This window comes from Sceloporus undulatus, chromosome 6 (genome assembly GCF_019175285.1).
Source record: "Sceloporus undulatus isolate JIND9_A2432 ecotype Alabama chromosome 6, SceUnd_v1.1, whole genome shotgun sequence".
Lineage (NCBI taxonomy): Eukaryota > Metazoa > Chordata > Lepidosauria > Squamata > Phrynosomatidae > Sceloporus > Sceloporus undulatus.
This window is the reverse complement of record NC_056527.1, coordinates 10738500-10751159: the sequence shown is the minus strand read 5'-3', so window position 1 is coordinate 10751159 and position 12660 is coordinate 10738500. Positions and strand designations below refer to the sequence as shown.

Here is a 12660-nt window from a genome sequence, read left to right as displayed (position 1 = left end):
ATTCCAAATTATTGGCTGTGAACCATTTTGCTAGGGAAAGCCTTTTTTTTTTAAACTGCCCCTGGAGGTTCATTTCACAGAAGCAGCAGGTAGGGGGAGGATTAATAGATCCCTGCAGCAAAGGCAGCTCTAGGAAGTCTCTTTGTCCTGGACTCCAGCTTAGTGTGCTAAGAAAGGAGTCAAAATGATGTGCTTAAATGTGCAGGGAAAAAAGACCGAAAAGTGGGGACGACCTTTTACATTAAAAACAGAGACAATGCTCTTGTTGGTTGGATTCAACCAATGCAATCAATATTGATTAAGTGGAGGTGCATGTCCACAAAGGTGCTGGTCTTGAGATACAAGGGAGTGATGTATGGTGATTTAGGACTTGGCCACGGGCGCTACTCACTGCAGTGCTGCCTGTTGAGGGACTGGCCAGACCTTGGGCACACTTACTCTTCTTCTGTATGGCTCTAGGTCCTCCTGAGTGCATCTCAGAGCTTCTCCTAGGAGCCTTTCTTTCTGTCTCCAAACTGGAGTCTGGGCGCAGAGCCTCACTCAGCTAGGACACATTGATGATTTATCAGACAGGAGAGAGTGAGACATTATAATTGACTCCAGGCCCCTAGGAGCTAAATTGCTAGGAGAGACTTACAAACCAGTACAATTTTTTTAACCCCCCCCCCCCCCAAAATCCCAAACCCTATTCTCTAATTTTATATATACTGCATATTAAATCTGGACTGCCAAATCAAATGATATACATGAATGTATATATGCACACATGTCCGTGTGTATGTGTGCATGAAAAGTCAAGAAGATTCTTCTGAATGTGTGTACAAATGTACGTTTAAAAAGGCAAGATTTTCCACCCTCTCATCCAAGCTTTATAGAACAACATGGAAAAATGCTGATCCAGTGCTTTACCACCCAAAAAACCCACCAAAAAACAAGCTGTTGCTGTTGTTAGTTTAAATGAATCGAGTAATTCATCTCTCCCCACTCATCCCCCTCCATTTGCCCAGCACACCTCTATACATCATGCACTAACTTTCAGCTGACTCTTCCTTTTAAAGCCTTGGGAAGGGGGGGGGGAGATGTGGAGGGAATGAAAAGGGGGAGGCTGAATTTCCATAGTAATTCACAGCTGAGCTGAAACAGAACAACTGCAGCCCAGAAATTAATTCATTCTCTCATTCCATGATGCTCTCAAGAGCTCCTAGCTCTCACTCTCCCCCACCTTCTCACAGCATGTGGTTAAAAGGCACAATTGAATTTTGAATAAACCCTGACTCTGTAGCAAAAGGTCCTCCCCCACCCCCCCCCCTCTCTCTCACACACACACACACACAACATGCACACACATCTCCCAAATAGCTGCTATTTCTCAACCACACACACACGCGCGCACAGAGACACACACATTAAAAAAAGTTTTGCACTCTACTATTTCACAAAGACCCAGGGAAACACCCATATCTTGAAGACACACAAATCCACATTCTTGGAAAGCTAAACATACAGGTTTTACGTTACAAATGTTTATATGTTAACACAGGAGCATTTCTTCCTGAACTGGAATAAACATGGATGCATGCAAACCTACCAGTTTACTGATGGCAGAGGCTGCTGAAGAAAAGGTGCTGGTAGTGGTCACTTTGTGGTGAGCTGAGATCATCATAGACATTGTGGCTAAGTGGCAGAGATCCCCTTGATTCGCTCAATCAGTTAAAAGCCATGCTTTCTCTTCCCACCACACAAAAAGCTGCTGAATCCTTTCTTCCACTCTGGGTACCTTCTGCTCCTTTTCATTAGGAAACCATGCTTCAGGAATCCAACATCTTTTATATATCTATATCTATATCTATATATGCATATAGGTTCTTGTCCTGCTTCCTCTAGGGGTTTAGATCACCAAGAGAAAGTAGCCCCTCTCCTACTCCTTCCCAGCAGTAATAATAGTCCATCAAAATATTTTGTGAATGGTTTGCACAAGGATGTACTCAACCACTTCCAAGCACAACTGCTTGCTTCACCCCCAACTTAGCTCCGCAAATTCTCTCTAGACACCTAGCTAGCCACATATTTTACAACCCACTCCCCTACAATCTCTCTCCCTCTCCTGTCTCTTCTTCCTCAAGCCCACCAGCTCCAAATGCAGCTTATAGTCTTTGGTTGCGATAAACCCCTCACAATATTTATGCTGTTGCCTTAGCCTGTCGTAAATTATTTCAGCTCCCAGGAAGAGATAGCCCCTCTGGCTCTGCTGGCTATGCCATTTTATTTATGTTGCACTTACATACCTGAATACTGAACTCTGTATTTAAATAAGATAACAAATCAATGCTACAAGGAGGGAGGGAGGGAATGGAAGGGGCTAAGAGAACAGAAAGGCTCTAGTATTGCCTTTCCAAAGGATGTGCTGAAATATCAGATAGGATTAAGAAACTGCTGAGAAGGTAGAGAAAGGCTATTCTTGCCTTTTATCCAATATGGGTGCACCCCTCACCTATTGAAGGGAGCAGGAGGGTGGGGGGAATCTCCATTTAAAATGTCAATTGAGTTCCGTCTTACAGATGGTGCATTACCAAGGGGAAAGAAACAAAAGGCAATTGCTACACCTATCGTGTAGCATTTCCGAGCTGGGTTCTTAGAAAGATGTGAGGCTAAGCAACTGGCTTCACAACATTATAGGACTGAAAAGGGTTCTTACAAGGCCATTGAGACTAGCCTCTTCTCACACTCCCTGCCTCTCTGCAGTCCCACAACACCAAGGACTCCTTCACAATCATTTCTAAAAGAGTGGGTGTGTTAATCCATTGCAGAAATCCCCCAACAAACTCTGGTTGCATCTTAAAGAATAATGCATTCATTGCAGAATACATTTCCATGCATTAGGACCAATTAATCAAGTGCTATCCTAACTAACAAGTATTTATCTTTCCCTTCTACAACCATATCTATAGAGGAATCCAGGAAGCAGTCATTTCTCCCCTCCCATTTTGCTCTGATTCAAAACTGCATTTTCTCCTTAACACGTTATATGGCAATCAAAACCAATTGTGATAATCAAACTAAATACTGTAATTTCTTTTATGTTACACTGCATGAGTCCATTAATGCACTTGTTGAGACACAGCCATCCTTTCTCTACCCCATATGGTTTGGTCCCTAAAATCCCCATCCATTCCCAGCCACACTTGCTACTGCGGCCTTTGGGGTACCATTCTAAATTCTTCCACCAATGGAAAACCATGGCAGAGGGTGCAAGCAGGACATAAAAAAAAACACAAAAGCAAGCCTAGAGCAGCCAATATGTAAAAATCACATGGTACAGCAGTGGTTAGCAATCTGCCTGGAGAATGCCTGGGAGGAGGAACGACAATGTACACTCATATTCATACGCATAATACACACATACACACCTGAAATAAACCCATGAGGGTCGCTGACCAGGACACATATCATAAATGTCATAAAAGACATAAAATCCAATCTCTCTCTACCAGGACAGAGAAGGAAAAAGACAAACAACTAGGACTAGAACCCCAAAAGAAATATGGAAGAAAGAAGGTTTACACTTGTCATTAAATACAGCATTTGATGTCAGTGGGAGTCAGACCTGAGTGGATGCTAGAACCCAAAACGTGAAGAGAAGAGGGGACGGGAAGGAAAATTTACCCAGATCCTTTTAGTCAGCACACACATCACTACACATGCTCACCCAAATGACAGCAACACAACATACCAGAAGGAGATCCATACATGAAGAAAAGAAATCAGAATGTACCACAACAGATCAACTTGCTGGATTATTTCTGAAGTGAAATAACGAAGGAGAGGGCAGGAAATACATTAGGACTCAATGGTACAACATGTGTGTCATCTAGATGGCCTCAAAGTACACCACACAGTGTTATATGTAAGAATATTGTAAACTAGATAATCTCTATGGATTTCCCCTACACATCTGTGTATGTACACATACACACACATGCACATACAGTGGACCCTTGTTATACACTGGGGTTTGGTTCTCAGATCCCCCATGTAAAATAAAATCCTTGGATGCTCAAGTCCCATTAAATATAATGGCATAGCAAAATGGTGTCCCTTATAAAAAAAATAGAAAATCAAGGTTTGATATTTGAAATTTATACTTTTTTGGAACATTTTCAAACCATGGATGCTTGAATCCGTGTATAAAAAAAATTGTGTATAAGAAGGGCTGACTGTTATATGCAAATGTGTGTATGTGTGTGGGTGAATACACACACACACAAATTAATTTGTTGTGCAATGAGATATTATTTTGTTTATGAGATATCTGCCTACACAGATTATAAATATATGTTCAGTGTAACATTGCAGCACACTTACACATATCTGTTGTGAGTTGGTTCATGCAACCAAAAGCCACAATGAGTTCCTACCATGGAGCCCAAGAGAACTCTACTTTCTCATACATTACAGTAGCCATGAAAATCCCTATACTATACCAATATGTGCATAGTAAAATAACATTATTATTTTTTAAAAAAAACTTAATGAAAATCCTGCCCTTTGGAAAGAAAGGAGGATGTTTGGAAGTTTACTTGTGTGTAATTTGCAACATAAAAAGGCTGTTAACAAAGTAGTGTGTGTATATGTGTGTGTGTCCTGTCACCTTGAAAGGTTTATGAATTGTCCCGCGAAGTGTGCAAGCTAAGGAATTGGTGATATAATTCTAATAAATGGCAATTTAAAATAATTTCTCACAGTAGCAAATGTACTTATGGTCTAAATACACCTATGTAAAGAATTGCATACTCCCAGGGGATTCCACAGCTGAAGGACACTCAACATCCCACAGATGCAGTGCTACAAAACACGTTGTCCTAACTAAATTTAGGTTAAAAAAGCTGTCCTCTTATTGATGGTGGATATCATCAGGTGATATCTGCCTCCAAAACTTTGGACAGTCTCTCCAAACTGTTTCATGTAAGTGTTAAATAGCATAAGGGACAGGTTTAAAAAACACTATGCTATACCTTGGGCTCAAAAATATAAAAGTTCAGGGCTTCAATGTGGTTCTCATCACATTAATTGGATTTAGCCCTTGTAAGGGCTTTAGCTCCAGATCTTTGCCTAGACTTCATGCTGAAGTCTCTTTGCTGAAACTACTCAATTTTCAGAACCCAGAATTTCTTCCAAGAAAACTTGCTTTCTGGTCTCTCCTGAAGCACCTGTTTTCCTTTCTTTACCAAAGTAGAAACCCACATACTGATTTCCCCCCAGGGCTTCTCTCCTGATATAGAAATTCCTTACTCTGACACTTCATCTTCAGCATGTTCCAAGGAAAGGTAGTCTTAGTAGTCCATAAGCTAAACATGAGTAAAGAGTGTGATGCAGCAGCTAAAAAAGCCAATACGATACTAGGCTGCATCAATAGGAGTATAGTGTCTAGATGAAAGGAGTGCACCCTATTCTGTTTGTGATCAGACCTCATCTGGAATACTGTGTCCAGTTCTGGGAACTACAATTCAAGTAGGATATTGACAAGTTGGAGTATGTCCAAAGAAGGGTAACCAAAATGGTAAAAGATCTGGAAACCATGCCCTGTGAAGGCTGGATTAGGGAGCTGGGTATGTTTAGCCTGAGGAAGAAAAGATTAAGAGATGACATGATAGCCATGTTTAAATATTTGAAGAGATATCATTTTGAAGATGGAGCAACTCTATGATTCTATGATTCCAAGCCCATGGTATCTTCTCAATGCTATTTTGCCATGCATGGTAGCCTCTACCTCTTACCCGGCTGTTATCTGTGATATTGTGTATGCACAGGAAGATTTTTAGCTTTGTCCTTAAAGCCAGTTTTGTTGGAAGCTTGGCAACTTGAACACAATCTTTCCCTAGTCGTTTAGTGGAAATTATTTTGTCCAGACCCTCCTTTATGTTCTGTGTGGTCCCCTTGGCTTCTCATTACTGTTCCCTATACTGTTGCTTGTTAATATAATATATAATATAAAATATTTTATATTAATATTTAATATAAAATATAAAAGAGGCTGCCATGACACAAATGTATTCTGAGTTAATGTGTAGAAAAAGACCTGGAGCATCAAATCAAAAAGGTCTGAATAGTGTACAAGGTGCCAGAAATTGGCTGGCATCCTGCTAGTGGGATCTGCAGATTTAAGTTGCACTGTGCATACAGAGTGGGGGTTTTGGGGTTTTTTGTTTGTTTTTTTTGCCCATGTGTAATGCTTATAACCATCCAGCTAATGGTGGCATAAGCAGAGTTTGCACATGTTGGACCACTGTGCATGCAAGAGCACACTAAAATACACAGAGGCTGGATGGCCATCTGTCGGAGATGCTTTGATTTGGATTTCCTGCATGGCAGGGGGTTGGACTGGATGGCCCTAGTGGTCTCTTCCAACTCTATGATTCTATGATTCTATGATTCTATGATACACAGAGTAGCATGTCTCTGCACACTGCTTCTATGTATTGCCTTTGCCCATTGTGCATTCTAGTTGCACAATGGGATGTGAATCATGCAGACTAACCACTGATCCACATATGTTGTACTACGTTGGTATTCGCTGTTTATGTAACACAACCCCTCCTTTGCATATTTGCGCTATGCTGGAGCAATGTCGGATCTTAACCACTGTGCTATCCTTATTGTTCTAAGCCTTCCCTTTAGATAGTATAACCATACAAAGGAAACAGCCTCTGCACTATCCCCGAGTTCATGCCAATACCATTGTTCTCCTTTTCCTGGAAGCCCTAGAGCACAACTGAAGGCACATGATGCCATTTGGTGAATCTAACCTGGCCAGGGCTTGGATGGGTGGCCCCTGGGAACATTGTATAACACAGCTTCTTTCATGAGAGTTGAAAATCAATACAGAAAGTGTAATGAAATAAATAAAATATTCTTTAATCAGAAATAAAACTGAACATCAAGTGTCTCCTCAAATTAAGTCTGCTACAGTTTATTGTCTGCTGCTGTTAAAATGAGATTTGTGGAATACACTGTTTATCAAAATGGGGTTGTTTTACATCTCATGTGTAACATTTTAATGAAAGATTGTACAACATTTAAAAACAACAACAATGCCTTTTGTAAAATCCTATTTCCCTCCAAACACAGAAAACCTAATGCATTGGAAAGGACACAAAATGTCTCAATATTGGGGGTGGGGATGCTCTATGTCAAAACAAAACAACCAGATTCATTAAGGATTCCACCCAAAGGGAAATACCATGTGCTTTTTATACATATATAGTGAGACCTTGGTATCCACTGGGGTTTGGTTCCAGGACCCCACCAGGGATACAAAAATCCATGAATGCTTGAGTCCCATTAAATGCAGTGGCATAGTAAAATGGGGCACCTTGTGTAAAATGGCAAAATCAAGATTTGCTTTGGGGAATTTATATAGTTTTTAAAGGTTTACATTCTCAACTTGTGGATGCTTGAATCCATGGATAAAAAATCCATGGACATGGCAGGCTGACTGTACCTGCCTGATGGAAAATGTCCAGTAATTGCAACACAGCAGTGGGCCATTCATATCTGCTGGAGTTTTGTTCCAGCCCCCCCAGTGGATACCAAAAGCCATGGATGCTCAGACCCCATTATACGCAATAGCATAGTAAAATGTGTCTTTTATATAAAATGGCAAAATGGATTTTTGGAATTTATATATTTTTAAAATATTTCAAGCTGAGGATAGCTGAATCTGTGGATGGCTGAACCCATGGATATAGAGAGCTAACTGTGGCCTGTTACAGACTGCCAAAATAAAGCTGCTTCGGGTCTCTTTGGAGGTACAGTGTTACCCCGGGATACGAATGCGCCGCCTTACGAAATTTCCGGGTTACGAAAAAATCCAATTGAAAAAAACTGTTCCGGGTTACGAAGGTTATTTCGGGTTACGAAAGAAATTTTGGTGCTTTTCGGCGCTTTTTCGCACCAAATCGCGGCTTTTCCCCATTAGCGCCTATGGGGTTTCGGCTTGCGAAAGCCTTTCGGGTTACGAAAGCGGCGGCGGAACGAATTATTTTCGTAACCCGGGGTAACACTGTATGCTGTTTAAATGCTGCATGCATCCTAAGAATCCGGAAGCTGCACCAAAGCTGCACTCCAGTGCTTAGGAATGGAGTATGGCTTTGGTGCGACCTCCGAACTCTTAGGACCCATGCATCATTTAAACAGCATACCTCCAAAGAGACCCGAAGCAGCTTTATTTTGGCAGTCTGTAACAGGCCTGTATTAACTATTTGGAATATTAATTTTCTACATCAGGCTTCATTGTATTTCAAATGGTTCTGGCTTGTATTTCAAATTGCTGCTTTATAATTCCATCTGGCTTATTTTACAAATGGCTCTGCTCACTTAGTTTCATATGAGGCAGGTGCCATGCAGGGTCAAATCACTCATCAAAACAAACGGATATATTTCCAGTTTAGCTGACCAGTCCCAAGTCAAACTTCTCTCCCATCTGTGATATTCTGAAGAAGGAAAGAAAGCACACTGTAAGCAAGTGAAAAGGGCCAGCCCAGCAAAGTGCAGCCATCACTGCAAGCAGCAGATGCTGGGTGGCAGCAGCACAACTCCCTGACCCAGGGCCATGGCCTCCTTGATAGAGTCTATCCATCTGTAATGTGGTCTTCCTCTTTTCCTACTGCCTCCTACCTTGCCAAGCATTATCTTTTCCAGTGAGTCATGTTTTCTCATGATATGGCCAAAATCATCTTGGCTTCTAGGGAGAGTTCAGTTTGATTCTTTCCTATGACCCATTTATTTGTCTTTTTAGCAGCCCATAGTATCTGCAGAACTCTCCTCCAGCACCAGCTTTCAAATGAATTGATTTTCTTCATATCAGCTGTCTTCACTGTCCAGCTTTCACAGCTGTACAAAGAAACTGGAAATATGATGGCACATAGTTACAATAATACCTACTCATGAGCAGGTTTCACTGAAATCTGCAGACACCTGCCCTCCTTAATGGAGACTATGGATCTTCATCATTATAGAAACAGAGGCTTAATTGATGTTTAAAAAGCATAGGTGCTGATATCCCCAGGTATTCATTACTTTTGTTGTTTGCTTTGAACGCTGATTTTGTTACTACTGTGTTTTGTTATGTTGCTTTGATACCAGTCTGAAGCAATGGTACCATTACCCTTTTTTCAGGCTTAACCCAGAGTATCATGTCCAAAAGGATAAATGACACAGTGGAAAAGGGGAGAGCAACAAAGATATGAGTTGCTTGTAAATCAATATGGGAATGGTTGAAGGAGTTAACAGGTAATGTAATATATGAAGAGCTGTCACAAAGATGAAGGAGAAAATTTGGAGGGTTTTTTTTTAATGTACCAGAGGGAAGAATTGAAACCAACGTGTTCAAAATACAAGTCAGGAGATTTTCAATAAACATTAGAACTAAATTCTTGACTATATCATTTGTTTTTCAATGGGACAGATGCCCTCAGTATGTGTGGAATGTCCTTAAACAGAGCCTAAATGGTCACCTATCAAAGATGAGATAGCAGTGGATTATCTACATGAAAGAAGATTGTACCCCCCATGACAAGTGAGGTTTCTTCCAACCTATAATTCTATTAATTTTTCAGTTTTCTAGTGGAAGGAAAAATGAATATTTTTTTAAAGGTGCATCAGACTGAGGTGCAAATATTCTAAAAACCAAGAGCTGTGGTCTATTTGGTGTGTGAATCATAACTATAGACCTTAAAATTATTTGACAGTTTAAAAGGAAATATGAAAGGTCCCTAATAACCTAGCCTTAAAGTGCTTTGGCTACCTCCCAATCCAAACAGATTCCTATTTGAGGCAATGTTTGCTGGCTATTCTTGCCAATCACTGCCAACAATAATTCATTCACATCTTGATCTTGTAGTCTTGTCTTCCTAAGAGACTTTCTCTAAAGTACAAAAAGAATCACTGACAGAGCTGCAATCTGAACTATTATCCATCTCTTGGCATTTTTTTTTGGGGGGGGGGATAACTGTTATGCCTTCTGGCATCACTTTAAAGATGCAAGCTGTAGAGTGGGTAATATGTAGCATTCTGAATTTGTGTGTCTATATGTAAAGGCATCCTGCACACCTTGAAATCTCAAATTGTAACCAGTGGTGAAAGCCATCAAGGGACGAAAGCAATGATCGGGGTTTTCTTACTGTTGGCAAAGCCTAGTTTTTCTCTTTCCTGACTGACTTCCTCAGAGATAAATCAAGTAGTTGGACGTGTTGCAGAGAAAAGATTCTCTCTTCTCACAGCCTGATCAGTCTTTGTTCTCCTACTTAGGTAAACTATCAAAAAGAAGAAAAAGAGGAAGGGCATAATGTGGGAAAGATGGCCAGCAACATAGGAAAGGACAATGGCAATAGTGAAGGACCTCCCACCTCTCTCCAAGATTTCTTTAGCTAAAGAAATGTGAGCTGCTTGTCTGCTTCCTCATGAATAGGCCAGTTAAGAAAGGCAATGCAATAAGTGACACCAGTGAAACGCTTCAACCAGAATTATGTTTCCCCTCCTCAATCTCATAAAAATGTTCTCATTTAAATAGAAAAAGGATTCTATTACACAGGTAAGGTTATTTGCACATGGCTAAAGCACAGCTCTGAGGAAACAAACAGCACTTGGGCATGAGTGACTGGGCACTTTGGCCTGGAATCTGGAAGGAGTCTGGGTAATGGCTGCTATTCGGCAGACTTAACCTCCTCTCCTGTTTTCTCTGTGCAGCCAGGACTAGCTTGCTCCTATCCATGCAATGTAGCTATGGGAGTATGAGTCCTACATGCTTCATCTACAGTAGGGCTCAGGATTCTGTGGATTTTTTGGGCTGGAGTTCCCAGTAGCTAGCCAGCACAGCCAGTTCCTAGCCAACATAGCCAGTGATGAGAATTGCTGGGAGTTACAGCTGAATCACATCTTGACAGCTGCATGATTCCCACCCTCTGGTCTACAGCCAAAAAAAATTGTAGCCCTCTTCCTTTGCATTGAAAAATAGGTTGCAGGAGTTGTTGTTGTTGTTTTTTTTGTTTGTTTTTTGTTTTGTTTTTTGAAACACAATCTCTATCCAATTGTTTCTGCCCAGGGGAACAGATCTAGTTATACCCCACTCCTGAACAGTTTGCACTGCCTTTTTCAATCAGCCCAGGAGAAATAGCAATAAACTGCTGCTAGATCTTCAAGGGAAAAATTTCAAATCCACAGTATACATTCAGTAGCAGTTCTAACAATAAAATGTCAGTATGTGAACATGGCTTAAAAAACAATTCAATGGGCTAAATATTTACCTCTTGAGTTCACTTTCTGACCCAAAAGTTTCCCTCCCTAATTCAAGATGTATGATATATTATGTTATTAGTGCAATAACATTCAAAATCTACAAAACAGTGACACTTTTATTGGCCCAACCAAAATGCACAAAATACATGTTGCAAGCTTTCGAAGCTCCACTGCCTTCTTCATCAAGCAAGGTGTTAAATACATACAGGAGAAACAAAACTATAACAGTCACAGGCCTGCATTTTGTCAAGATGTTTCTGCTGCTGCTGCTCCTCCTGCTGTTGTTGCTCTCAGCTAAGATGATATGGAGTCATATCCATGAAGGCAGACCAATCCTCCTTCCAGCCATGTGGGCTCTGAGAGACAAAGAACTGCAAAGTCCAGGAAAGAACACTTAAATTACATTATTAACTCAAAAAGATACTTCCTTTGGGATCCAGGTTGCCTCTGTCCTTTGTGAGGCTACCAGCCCCTTTGCTATTCACCAACAAGTACCTCTGTGCATGGCCAATACAACTAACCTTTTATCATTATTTCAAAGGGTCTAGGATCTGCACTCTGAAAAAGAGTCTGCAAACATCTTAAAAATAACAGGGCAGGTAGATCAAAAGGTTGGGAACCATTGAGAAAGTAGAGTACAGGCAACCATCCTGAGTGGCTCAGTTTGGAAGCATATGAAAAAGTGAGGAGTATAAAGATACTCTCAATAAATTAAGTGAACACCTCTGAAAACAAGGTTTTTAAATATTTTGGATAGATAGATAGATGAGTTCCCAATGAAGCTCCACCCTGCTAATTCATAAAAGTGATCCATGAAGCAAAATTGAAGGGACATTAAATGATTCATTTAACAAACTCATTTAAAGGATTATTAGCATTGTATCAGTAGGTTTCCTCCCTCTTTGTTTAAATGCCTAAAGAAAGTGTATGAGTGTACAATATATATGTCTATTTTGCCTTCAAAAACTTAAAAACATGCAGGTTGGGAGTCAGACATGTTGCAATGATATTCCACCACACCGAAGAACCTGTAGTTCAAACGTCTCCCAGGGCGACAAGACTACATGTCTCTGTCCCCTCTGAATACAACTGTGGGCCATCAAATTATTGATGCACAGACATCCAGTTATATAAAGTAGTCCTGAATGTAGAAAAGGGGTTCTAGACTAGCCTTCATTAAGCATTTGGTTTTCTATGTATAGTGGTGGGCCCATGTGGAAAATACTTTTAAAAACCCCGCTTTTTTAACCTGAGAGAACTCCTCTCTAGGAACCTCTAGGTTTTCAGCACAGTTCTATGGCCAACTTTAGGCATAAGGTGACCATAGAATTGCACTGGAAGATCTACAAATACTTAGAGAATTATTTT

The 12660-nt window shown here is 40.6% G+C and overlaps 1 protein-coding gene across 3 annotated transcripts in view; it reads right to left on the bottom strand.

Moving 5' to 3' along the window:
• DPP6 (dipeptidyl peptidase like 6) overlaps nt 1-12660 on the bottom strand; it is a 652679-nt gene that overhangs the window by 504442 nt on the left and 135577 nt on the right. Inside the window, exon 1 of one of the 3 annotated variants that reach the window (XM_042475463.1) lies at nt 1589-1721. The exons of the other annotated variants lie outside the window; for them this stretch is intronic. Coding sequence (XP_042331397.1) covers nt 1589-1669 — 81 coding nt within the window. The 5' untranslated portion in view covers nt 1670-1721. Of the gene's footprint in view, nt 1-1588; nt 1722-12660 lie in introns of those variants that run through there. 3 annotated transcript variants of the gene reach the window in all.